At 42.1% G+C, this 12,040-nt stretch overlaps 2 protein-coding genes across 2 annotated transcripts; both read right to left on the bottom strand.

The window, feature by feature from the left end:
• Positions 1-1,090: 1,090 nt before the first annotated feature.
• On the bottom strand, positions 1,091-4,822 carry LOC147238236 (homeodomain-interacting protein kinase 1-like). Its single transcript, XM_086198277.1, has 10 exons — positions 4,702-4,822; positions 3,570-3,772; positions 3,279-3,464; positions 2,684-2,865; positions 2,474-2,597; positions 2,192-2,314; positions 2,037-2,087; positions 1,816-1,953; positions 1,656-1,724; positions 1,091-1,350 (listed from the first exon to the last, which is right to left on the bottom strand). Exons 2-9 carry the CDS (start codon positions 3,759-3,761, stop codon positions 1,719-1,721), a joined length of 1,002 nt encoding a protein of 333 aa, XP_086054403.1. The 5' UTR covers positions 3,762-3,772; positions 4,702-4,822; the 3' UTR covers positions 1,091-1,350; positions 1,656-1,718.
• A 2,448-nt stretch (positions 4,823-7,270) lies between these two features.
• Positions 7,271-11,002, bottom strand: LOC147238235 (homeodomain-interacting protein kinase 1-like). The gene is made up of 10 exons (XM_086198278.1): positions 10,882-11,002; positions 9,750-9,952; positions 9,459-9,644; positions 8,864-9,045; positions 8,654-8,777; positions 8,372-8,494; positions 8,217-8,267; positions 7,996-8,133; positions 7,836-7,904; positions 7,271-7,530 (listed from the first exon to the last, which is right to left on the bottom strand). The coding sequence occupies exons 2-9, from the start codon at positions 9,939-9,941 to the stop codon at positions 7,899-7,901; spliced, it is 1,002 nt and encodes a 333-aa protein (XP_086054404.1). The 5' UTR covers positions 9,942-9,952; positions 10,882-11,002; the 3' UTR covers positions 7,271-7,530; positions 7,836-7,898.
• Positions 11,003-12,040: the final 1,038 nt, after the last annotated feature.

Here is a 12,040-nt window from a genome sequence, read left to right as displayed (position 1 = left end):
CCCGTAAAGTTAAACAAAATAAGGAAAAAATTGGAAATAGGGCTACCAGTCAATAAAAGTGCAGTACTTTAGCAGCAGTTAAAGGCAATAGGAAACATAAAGGCAATGCAATAAGTCAGTCGCCAGGCAGCTATAGACATTTTTTTGAAAGCTTGTTGGCAAGATGTCAAGGCAACATGATGATGACTTAAGGCCTTGTACTGTTTCTTCTGTTTTTTGGTGATCAATGGCATTGAACTTGTGGCAGGCATCGGTTTCAACCTTCACGTTTGATAAAAGTCCCAGCCTGACGACATCTACAGGTCAGTACCACGACAGCAAGGGCCTGGTCATCACTGCTCGTGGCGTTCTAGTTCTCCTCTTTTTCTTGTATTAATACGAGGCGTTTCTTACCACAAGTCTACGAAGCTGAAAGCAAAGAACCAAGTGGAACCACGTCCATGTCAAGGAGAGATATCACTAAATGTAGGTGTCACACATCCCTTCATGACCATTGAAACAGAGTAAAGAGTGGAAGTGACATCACCTCTCAGGAAATAGCCAATCAATCAGCAAGACACCGCAGGGAATCGAACCCCGTCCCAGTAAACCAGGAGTACCATTACCAGTGCCTTTTTGCTTTTTGATGCTACATGAAAGGGAAAGCAAAACCTGCATGAGCAACAGCATATGAGAGCCAGCATTGCATTTTGTGGCATCCTGACTACAATGAGCTTTGAAAGTCCTATTCACATTGAACCAGTAGAACCAGGGGACCTCAGGTGTTGGAGAAACCTCGGTGTCTTGATGGGCGCAGAAAAGAAACGTCTCTGTTACACCGCCTGACTTTACCCCCCAAAAAAACGCAGTAGAGACCAAAGTGACAAATACTGATCTATTTCTCCTCCAAAACAGGTGAGGAAGAAATGGATCTGTAAGGTGGAATGTTGGTCTTAGCACAAAGTACAGCAGGACCTCTCCTGTACAGAGTGAGACTGGCAGCATAATTTACATTCACACCACTAAAAAACCGACGGCTAACAGACTACAATTACTATACGACGTCGACGAGTGGCAAAATACGGTAGAATTAAAATTCCAAATGACCAGAAGTATCATAAACTGATAAAACTGGTAATACTGATCATACTGGTTCCATGGAATAGAGCTGAATCCTGCAAAGACTGCAGGTCACGTTCTGTAACTGAGCCAATTCATGTTCTACTTCTAAATGCTGTTGTGATGCAGGAAACGAAACCTCATGAGAGAAAATGATTCCCGCCCTCTTACCTTCCCTCTCCCTGAGCTGGTAGGAGAAGATGATGCAGGAAAGTGCGTCCATGCTTCGCTCAACACAAAGGATTTTTCACACTGAAATGACAAAGCAAGTTGTTAATGCTAGGCTAATTAGCATGACCTATTTAGCCTACAATCAAACATGGAAATAGCTTTGACACAAAAGGTATTTTAACAATATAATGCAGTAAAATAACTCTTCTTCATCCAACAAAAGCATCTTTCAAACTGAAATGTTAAGTCAAGATGCACAAAAGTATTTATTCTTTTTCTAGCAAAAGACATTTCTTTTAAATCAAGTGCTAAGCTGGATGCTAATGCTAGGCTAATCAGCTTAGCCAGTTAACCCCAGGATGACACGTGAAAGCAGCTGAACTCACCTGGATAGACCAGGAGTCCTCCTCACCGTTGCCTGAGTGGAAGCCATTTGGTCCAAGCAGGATTCAAGCCTGAAAGACAACAGTCCAACACCTTCACATCAGCACTGATGAACACGGACCTATCAAAGTGGTGCGCTGGGCTGCTGGTGATGGGGCCTACTTGGTGGCTTCCTGTTAGAAATGGATGCTGGAGGATTTGGTCCGGCGTGATGCGGCGTTCAGGATCCACCTCCAGCATCTGACTGAGCAGGTCCAGGAAGTCTGCCAGGTCATCCAGGTCCTGGCCCTCCAAGAACATCTGTGTGGCATCAGAATAAAACGAAAAGGTTAGGAACTCAGAGACGGTCGTGTTGCATGTTCTCGTGTTCTGTTGCAGCCCACCATAACCACATCCATCAGGGTCCTCATGGGGTCAGGAACCTCCACGTGTGGCTACAGAAAAGACATTTTTCAGTGAGCACATGAGAGCTAAATGTAGGCTGACAGACTGAAGGAACTCATGGAGGGATGAAGTCCTTCTCAGTTGCTGGAATTACCTTTGCTGTCCACTGCTTAAAGACTCCTTCCTCACCCTGGGCATAAAAATAGAAGAGGGTGTAGAGGCCGAGGTGGAGGACGCTGTCGGGTGGCTGCCCCACTGTCCTCAGAATGTACTCCATCTGAAGGAAGGACACAATGAGAGCACCAGGTTTTACCTCCATTTGTTGCTTTACACAAAAGAATACTTGAAATAAGTGACACATCTCTCGCTCACTACTCCTCTTTAAGTCACCATTGCTTGTTGTGAATTTCCAAGAGTAGCACTGCACCATACTGACCATTTCAGCCTCACTGTGCCCAGGGAAGAGTGGGATCCCAGTCAGCAGCTCTGCAGCAATGCACCCCAGAGACCACACATCGATGGCCTCGTTAAACGGGGCTCCAAGGAGGATCTCAGGAGCTCTGACGAGAAGAAGAGAACCACAACATTACTTCTGTTCTCACCACTGACAGAAGAAAATGGAGGTTCCAGTGTCTCTGTTACGAACCTGTACCACAACGTCTGCAGCTCCGCGCCGATGCGGCTAGCTGAGACCTGGAACGCCAACCCAAAGTCAATGAGCTTGACTTTGAGCGGCTGCCTGACATGGTCCACCATCATGATGTTCTCTGGTTTCATGTCGGCATGGACAATTCTCTGGCTCCGCAGAAAAAGGAGCGCCGTTGCGAGCTGAAACCATAAAAAATAGAAATCTTTAAGTCAGCTTCACTGCAGTGGAACGTCATCAACATGTGACAGAGAATCATTTTTACACAGTGGTAAATGTGACATTGTGTATTTAAAACATATTTTGGCAGTTGACAACGAAGCCTAGCGTGATTGTAGTTTTTAATGAGAGAACACAAATGAAGTGATGCAGGACAACCCAACACCTGCAGTTTCACACAGCAAATAATGACTGAGTCAATTTTAGCATCTACTTCCATTGATTAGAATCCACCAATTTATTCTCTCCCTGATGGAATCATTTGGCTTCATACTCAGCAAAATACATGTGGACATTTAGTTTTTAAAATGAAAACTTTTCTCTTCTATTTTCCCACCTTAGTTGGTAAGTTCAGCTAAAAACTGTGGAAACAAACCTGATGGAGGATGGGGCTGATCTCTCTGAGTGAGAGAGCCCGGCGCCGCCCCAGGAATTCAAAGAGGCTGATGTCCAGTCTCTCAAACTCCATGCAGAACGCTCCTTCATGGATGAACGACCCGTTCCATCCAACAATGTTGAAATTATTGCCGTTGTTGCTCATCAATAATCTCAGCATCTTCTCCTGTCAAAGGTATCAGAGAGAGAGAGAAAAAACAACCTGGATTGGAATGTGGTGGATTTTTAGAGCCATGGAAGTTAAATACTGTTCAAGGAAACTTGACTTCACCTCCTCTTTTGCTGCCAGGATGTTCTGTTTGTCCCGGATCCGTTTTATCGCGACCATTTTGTCGGTGTCGCTCCTCCAACATTCGGCAACTTCCCCAAAAGCGCCAGCCCCCAAGATTTTCTCCACAGTGTACACAGAGGATTCTGTAAAAATGATATCCCCCAGTCTGAAACCGGGGTTCAGTTCTCCCATGATGGAATATTCTGTTGAGAAAACAAAAAAATATAACATTAGAGTCTTTATAAATCCCTGAAATGTTCATTTCTGGTTGGTCTCTCTGACTTTTCACTTTGAAGCAGCAGATGTACAACAAAGTCTCGACCGTCAGAAAGCCATGTTACTGAAAGACCTGTGTCAGGGTCAGTCAATCAAAACTTGCTTCAACCTTAAAAACCTCCAATGGAGGAACAATATAGTGGTTGTGTCAGCAAGTGGGACTGTCAGTGACCTTGACTTTTGACATCAAACATCAACAGACATCCAGACAGACTGACTGAAGCATTCATGTGTTTTTAACCTAACAAAACCTCAAAGCAGGACAATGTTACATTGAAAATGGTCTGTCAGATAATTGTTGATGAAATTAAAGTGAATTATTCAGAGAAAAACCTCGAAAGAAACCATCAGTCGGTTGCTAGCTGAGCGGCATGCTAACGCTAACAAGGCGCGCTAGTGGGGGGTGCTAGCGAAATTAACAAACACACAAATGAAAATAATACACTCATATGAAGAGAAAAACTGTGTTGGTACTATTCATACACCAAGATTTATGTCAGAAATGATACCACAGTATGTTTCTTTACATGCATTTTTCTCATTTCTTGATTTTTAAAATGCGGATACATTCGACCCACAGGAAGAATAAAACACAGATCTCCGATGACATTTTTTTCAAAAGTTAACAATTAGAGTTCTCAACTTTAAAGCTACAGTTTTTAATGAAATTAAAGTAAATTATTCACAGCCACCGCAGTAAAAGAGACCGGTAGCTTGCTAGCAGTGAGGCTTGCTAACGCTAGCGGACATGCTAGTGGGGAGTGCTGCTAAACCAACAATCTATCCCCCCCCCTCCCCCCCGAAGAAAACCCATCACATAGTTTACTACTAGATGTTGAAGATTTACTGAACTCACCAAATGACAGCTGCTGGTAAAAGGGTGTTGTGTTGATGTCTCAAGTGTTTAATGAAGCTGATTCTTGACCAAGAGACAGCAGGTTGCTGTCTGGAGTCCAGGAACCAACTAACTGATCAAGTGACTGGACGGCTTTATGCTGTCAATCACAATGACGTCACCCCTTCATGTCTTTCATGTTGTGCAGTCATGGAAATTCAAATAATAGCTTCCTGTAATTTAAAAAAAGCCTCAGCACCAAAACACCAATTAGTTATTTTTCAATTCAAATTGAACAAATATTATAATAAAATAAGATAAACTTTATTCATCCTGGTTTCTGGAAATCCTTTTGTGACAGCAGCATGGGGGGGGGGGGGGTGACAGAAAAAAGTCCATCATTAATCAATCTTGAATGAGATAAGTACAAAAGTTCAAACATATATGTCCAAAATGTATAAAAATACAAAATAAGTAGCCTAAGTATATACATAACTGCTATTTTTCAGATTTTACATATGAATCCAATATAATTCTTCTCTGTAACAAAAAGATTCCCACACACTGTCCAACCCTCAATAGTATCTTGACACTTCAGTCCTAGACATTCTTCAAGCTGCCAGTTTTTGTGAATGGAAATCAGCCCAATAAGCTACTGGAGACATTCAGAGACAAAAAAACAAACAAACCATACAACAGTATCATCGTAGTTCAAATCTAACTTTCCCAGTTGAAATGTAACAGAGGACAAACTCAATAAATTTGACATCTTGGACGTTTCACCCAGGCCTAAAAAGATCTGATGTAGTGCAGTTATTCCTGCATGAATGGAAATAAAGCAGTCGGTAACATTAATAAATGAACCTGCTAGTACATGTAGACGTTCATACGTATCCAGGACTGACAGGAACATCATTTTTCTCACATACATCACACATAATATACAGAAAGATTGTTAACATGCATTTCTTCTTTTCTTTTCTTTTTTTAAAATTCTCATTTTTTAACACCTTTACAAACACTCTGTCCACCATGATTTTTTTGACAATGCCACTGGCTGACGTGTGTTTAACACCGATGAACTGGGGTTGTTAAGTCAATGGTTGAGCTGGACCCAAATACAAAGATGGAGGAAAGCAGGCAGGACTGGAGGAAATGAAAAATGTTTATTTTAAAAAATGTGAAAAATATACTAAAATATGAAAGTCAAGTCAAGTCAGATTTATTTATATCGCACATTTCATGCACGAGGGAGAGTCAGAGTGCTTTACAAAGGTCATGTTTAACACAAGCAGGAAGAGCAAATGCATAGCACAGGTGAAATAGCAGGACATCAACATCATATCAGAGCCTAAAGTTCCAACAGGCTTCTTGAGTTACAGGATTGTTCACAGTAAAATTCAATAAAATGAAGAATTGAAGAATAAAATAATATAAAATCAATCAACATCATATCAGAGCCTAACGTTCCAACAGGCTTCTTGAGTTACAGGATTGTTACCCGTAAAGTTAAACAAAATAAGGAAAAAATTGGAAATAGGGCTACCAGTCAATAAAAGTGCAGTACTTTAGCAGCAGTTAAAGGCAATAGGAAACATAAAGGCAATGCAATAAGTCAGTCGCCAGGCAGCTATAGACATTTTTTTGAAAGCTTGTTGGCAAGATGTCAAGGCAACATGATGATGACTTAAGGCCTTGTACTGTTTCTTCTGTTTTTTGGTGATCAATGGCATTGAACTTGTGGCAGGCATCGGTTTCAACCTTCACGTTTGATAAAAGTCCCAGCCTGACGACATCTACAGGTCAGTACCACGACAGCAAGGGCCTGGTCATCACTGCTCGTGGCGTTCTAGTTCTCCTCTTTTTCTTGTATTAATACGAGGCGTTTCTTACCACAAGTCTACGAAGCTGAAAGCAAAGAACCAAGTGGAACCACGTCCATGTCAAGGAGAGATATCACTAAATGTAGGTGTCACACATCCCTTCATGACCATTGAAACAGAGTAAAGAGTGGAAGTGACATCACCTCTCAGGAAATAGCCAATCAATCAGCAAGACACCGCAGGGAATCGAACCCCGTCCCAGTAAACCAGGAGTACCATTACCAGTGCCTTTTTGCTTTTTGATGCTACATGAAAGGGAAAGCAAAACCTGCATGAGCAACAGCATATGAGAGCCAGCATTGCATTTTGTGGCATCCTGACTACAATGAGCTTTGAAAGTCCTATTCACATTGAACCAGTAGAACCAGGGGACCTCAGGTGTTGGAGAAACCTCGGTGTCTTGATGGGCGCAGAAAAGAAACGTCTCTGTTACACCGCCTGACTTTACCCCCCAAAAAAACGCAGTAGAGACCAAAGTGACAAATACTGATCTATTTCTCCTCCAAAACAGGTGAGGAAGAAATGGATCTGTAAGGTGGAATGTTGGTCTTAGCACAAAGTACAGCAGGACCTCTCCTGTACAGAGTGAGACTGGCAGCATAATTTACATTCACACCACTAAAAAACCGACGGCTAACAGACTACAATTACTATACGACGTCGACGAGTGGCAAAATACGGTAGAATTAAAATTCCAAATGACCAGAAGTATCATAAACTGATAAAACTGGTAATACTGATCATACTGGTTCCATGGAATAGAGCTGAATCCTGCAAAGACTGCAGGTCACGTTCTGTAACTGAGCCAATTCATGTTCTACTTCTAAATGCTGTTGTGATGCAGGAAACGAAACCTCATGAGAGAAAATGATTCCCGCCCTCTTACCTTCCCTCTCCCTGAGCTGGTAGGAGAAGATGATGCAGGAAAGTGCGTCCATGCTTCGCTCAACACAAAGGATTTTTCACACTGAAATGACAAAGCAAGTTGTTAATGCTAGGCTAATTAGCATGACCTATTTAGCCTACAATCAAACATGGAAATAGCTTTGACACAAAAGGTATTTTAACAATATAATGCAGTAAAATAACTCTTCTTCATCCAACAAAAGCATCTTTCAAACTGAAATGTTAAGTCAAGATGCACAAAAGTATTTATTCTTTTTCTAGCAAAAGACATTTCTTTTAAATCAAGTGCTAAGCTGGATGCTAATGCTAGGCTAATCAGCTTAGCCAGTTAACCCCAGGATGACACGTGAAAGCAGCTGAACTCACCTGGATAGACCAGGAGTCCTCCTCACCGTTGCCTGAGTGGAAGCCATTTGGTCCAAGCAGGATTCAAGCCTGAAAGACAACAGTCCAACACCTTCACATCAGCACTGATGAACACGGACCTATCAAAGTGGTGCGCTGGGCTGCTGGTGATGGGGCCTACTTGGTGGCTTCCTGTTAGAAATGGATGCTGGAGGATTTGGTCCGGCGTGATGCGGCGTTCAGGATCCACCTCCAGCATCTGACTGAGCAGGTCCAGGAAGTCTGCCAGGTCATCCAGGTCCTGGCCCTCCAAGAACATCTGTGTGGCATCAGAATAAAACGAAAAGGTTAGGAACTCAGAGACGGTCGTGTTGCATGTTCTCGTGTTCTGTTGCAGCCCACCATAACCACATCCATCAGGGTCCTCATGGGGTCAGGAACCTCCACGTGTGGCTACAGAAAAGACATTTTTCAGTGAGCACATGAGAGCTAAATGTAGGCTGACAGACTGAAGGAACTCATGGAGGGATGAAGTCCTTCTCAGTTGCTGGAATTACCTTTGCTGTCCACTGCTTAAAGACTCCTTCCTCACCCTGGGCATAAAAATAGAAGAGGGTGTAGAGGCCGAGGTGGAGGACGCTGTCGGGTGGCTGCCCCACTGTCCTCAGAATGTACTCCATCTGAAGGAAGGACACAATGAGAGCACCAGGTTTTACCTCCATTTGTTGCTTTACACAAAAGAATACTTGAAATAAGTGACACATCTCTCGCTCACTACTCCTCTTTAAGTCACCATTGCTTGTTGTGAATTTCCAAGAGTAGCACTGCACCATACTGACCATTTCAGCCTCACTGTGCCCAGGGAAGAGTGGGATCCCAGTCAGCAGCTCTGCAGCAATGCACCCCAGAGACCACACATCGATGGCCTCGTTAAACGGGGCTCCAAGGAGGATCTCAGGAGCTCTGACGAGAAGAAGAGAACCACAACATTACTTCTGTTCTCACCACTGACAGAAGAAAATGGAGGTTCCAGTGTCTCTGTTACGAACCTGTACCACAACGTCTGCAGCTCCGCGCCGATGCGGCTAGCTGAGACCTGGAACGCCAACCCAAAGTCAATGAGCTTGACTTTGAGCGGCTGCCTGACATGGTCCACCATCATGATGTTCTCTGGTTTCATGTCGGCATGGACAATTCTCTGGCTCCGCAGAAAAAGGAGCGCCGTTGCGAGCTGAAACCATAAAAAATAGAAATCTTTAAGTCAGCTTCACTGCAGTGGAACGTCATCAACATGTGACAGAGAATCATTTTTACACAGTGGTAAATGTGACATTGTGTATTTAAAACATATTTTGGCAGTTGACAACGAAGCCTAGCGTGATTGTAGTTTTTAATGAGAGAACACAAATGAAGTGATGCAGGACAACCCAACACCTGCAGTTTCACACAGCAAATAATGACTGAGTCAATTTTAGCATCTACTTCCATTGATTAGAATCCACCAATTTATTCTCTCCCTGATGGAATCATTTGGCTTCATACTCAGCAAAATACATGTGGACATTTAGTTTTTAAAATGAAAACTTTTCTCTTCTATTTTCCCACCTTAGTTGGTAAGTTCAGCTAAAAACTGTGGAAACAAACCTGATGGAGGATGGGGCTGATCTCTCTGAGTGAGAGAGCCCGGCGCCGCCCCAGGAATTCAAAGAGGCTGATGTCCAGTCTCTCAAACTCCATGCAGAACGCTCCTTCATGGATGAACGACCCGTTCCATCCAACAATGTTGAAATTATTGCCGTTGTTGCTCATCAATAATCTCAGCATCTTCTCCTGTCAAAGGTATCAGAGAGAGAGAGAAAAAACAACCTGGATTGGAATGTGGTGGATTTTTAGAGCCATGGAAGTTAAATACTGTTCAAGGAAACTTGACTTCACCTCCTCTTTTGCTGCCAGGATGTTCTGTTTGTCCCGGATCCGTTTTATCGCGACCATTTTGTCGGTGTCGCTCCTCCAACATTCGGCAACTTCCCCAAAAGCGCCAGCCCCCAAGATTTTCTCCACAGTGTACACAGAGGATTCTGTAAAAATGATATCCCCCAGTCTGAAACCGGGGTTCAGTTCTCCCATGATGGAATATTCTGTTGAGAAAACAAAAAAATATAACATTAGAGTCTTTATAAATCCCTGAAATGTTCATTTCTGGTTGGTCTCTCTGACTTTTCACTTTGAAGCAGCAGATGTACAACAAAGTCTCGACCGTCAGAAAGCCATGTTACTGAAAGACCTGTGTCAGGGTCAGTCAATCAAAACTTGCTTCAACCTTAAAAACCTCCAATGGAGGAACAATATAGTGGTTGTGTCAGCAAGTGGGACTGTCAGTGACCTTGACTTTTGACATCAAACATCAACAGACATCCAGACAGACTGACTGAAGCATTCATGTGTTTTTAACCTAACAAAACCTCAAAGCAGGACAATGTTACATTGAAAATGGTCTGTCAGATAATTGTTGATGAAATTAAAGTGAATTATTCAGAGAAAAACCTCGAAAGAAACCATCAGTCGGTTGCTAGCTGAGCGGCATGCTAACGCTAACAAGGCGCGCTAGTGGGGGGTGCTAGCGAAATTAACAAACACACAAATGAAAATAATACACTCATATGAAGAGAAAAACTGTGTTGGTACTATTCATACACCAAGATTTATGTCAGAAATGATACCACAGTATGTTTCTTTACATGCATTTTTCTCATTTCTTGATTTTTAAAATGCGGATACATTCGACCCACAGGAAGAATAAAACACAGATCTCCGATGACATTTTTTTCAAAAGTTAACAATTAGAGTTCTCAACTTTAAAGCTACAGTTTTTAATGAAATTAAAGTAAATTATTCACAGCCACCGCAGTAAAAGAGACCGATAGCTTGCTAGCAGTGAGGCTTGCTAACGCTAGCGGACATGCTAGTGGGGAGTGCTGCTAAACCAACAATCTATCCCCCCCCCTCCCCCCCGAAGAAAACCCATCACATAGTTTACTACTAGATGTTGAAGATTTACTGAACTCACCAAATGACAGCTGCTGGTAAAAGGGTGTTGTGTTGATGTCTCAAGTGTTTAATGAAGCTGATTCTTGACCAAGAGACAGCAGGTTGCTGTCTGGAGTCCAGGAACCAACTAACTGATCAAGTGACTGGACGGCTTTATGCTGTCAATCACAATGACGTCACCCCTTCATGTCTTTCATGTTGTGCAGTCATGGAAATTCAAATAATAGCTTCCTGTAATTTAAAAAAAGCCTCAGCACCAAAACACCAATTAGTTATTTTTCAATTCAAATTGAACAAATATTATAATAAAATAAGATAAACTTTATTCATCCTGGTTTCTGGAAATCCTTTTGTGACAGCAGCATGGGGGGGGGGGGGGGGGGGGGTGACAGAAAAAAGTCCATCATTAATCAATCTTGAATGAGATAAGTACAAAAGTTCAAACATATATGTCCAAAATGTATAAAAATACAAAATAAGTAGCCTAAGTATATACATAACTGCTATTTTTCAGATTTTACATATGAATCCAATATAATTCTTCTCTGTAACAAAAAGATTCCCACACACTGTCCAACCCTCAATAGTATCTTGACACTTCAGTCCTAGACATTCTTCAAGCTGCCAGTTTTTGTGAATGGAAATCAGCCAATAAGCTACTGGAGACATTCAGAGACAAAAAAACAAACAAACCATACAACAGTATCATCGTAGTTCAAATCTAACTTTCCCAGTTGAAATGTAACAGAGGACAAACTCAATAAATTTGACATCTTGGACGTTTCACCCAGGCCTAAAAAGATCTGATGTAGTGCAGTTATTCCTGCATGAATGGAAATAAAGCAGTCGGTAACATTAATAAATGAACCTGCTAGTACATGTAGACGTTCATACGTATCCAGGACTGACAGGAACATCATTTTTCTCACATACATCACACATAATATACAGAAAGATTGTTAACATGCATTTCTTCTTTTCTTTTCTTTTTTTAAAATTCTCATTTTTTAACACCTTTACAAACACTCTGTCCACCATGATTTTTTTGACAATGCCACTGGCTGACGTGTGTTTAACACCGATGAACTGGGGTTGTTAAGTCAATGGTTGAGCTGGACCCAAATACAAAGATGGAGGAAAGCAGGCAGGACTGGAGGAAATGAAAAATGTTTATTTTA

Source organism: Aulostomus chinensis, unplaced genomic scaffold (genome assembly GCF_037954235.1).
Source record: "Aulostomus chinensis isolate RoL2024-O1b breed Wild unplaced genomic scaffold, RoL_Achi_v1.0 HiC_scaffold_118, whole genome shotgun sequence".
NCBI classification, from domain to species: Eukaryota; Metazoa; Chordata; class Actinopteri; order Syngnathiformes; family Aulostomidae; genus Aulostomus; species Aulostomus chinensis.
The sequence above is the reverse complement of the archived record's forward strand: the minus strand, read 5'-3'. Positions and strand labels throughout refer to the sequence as shown.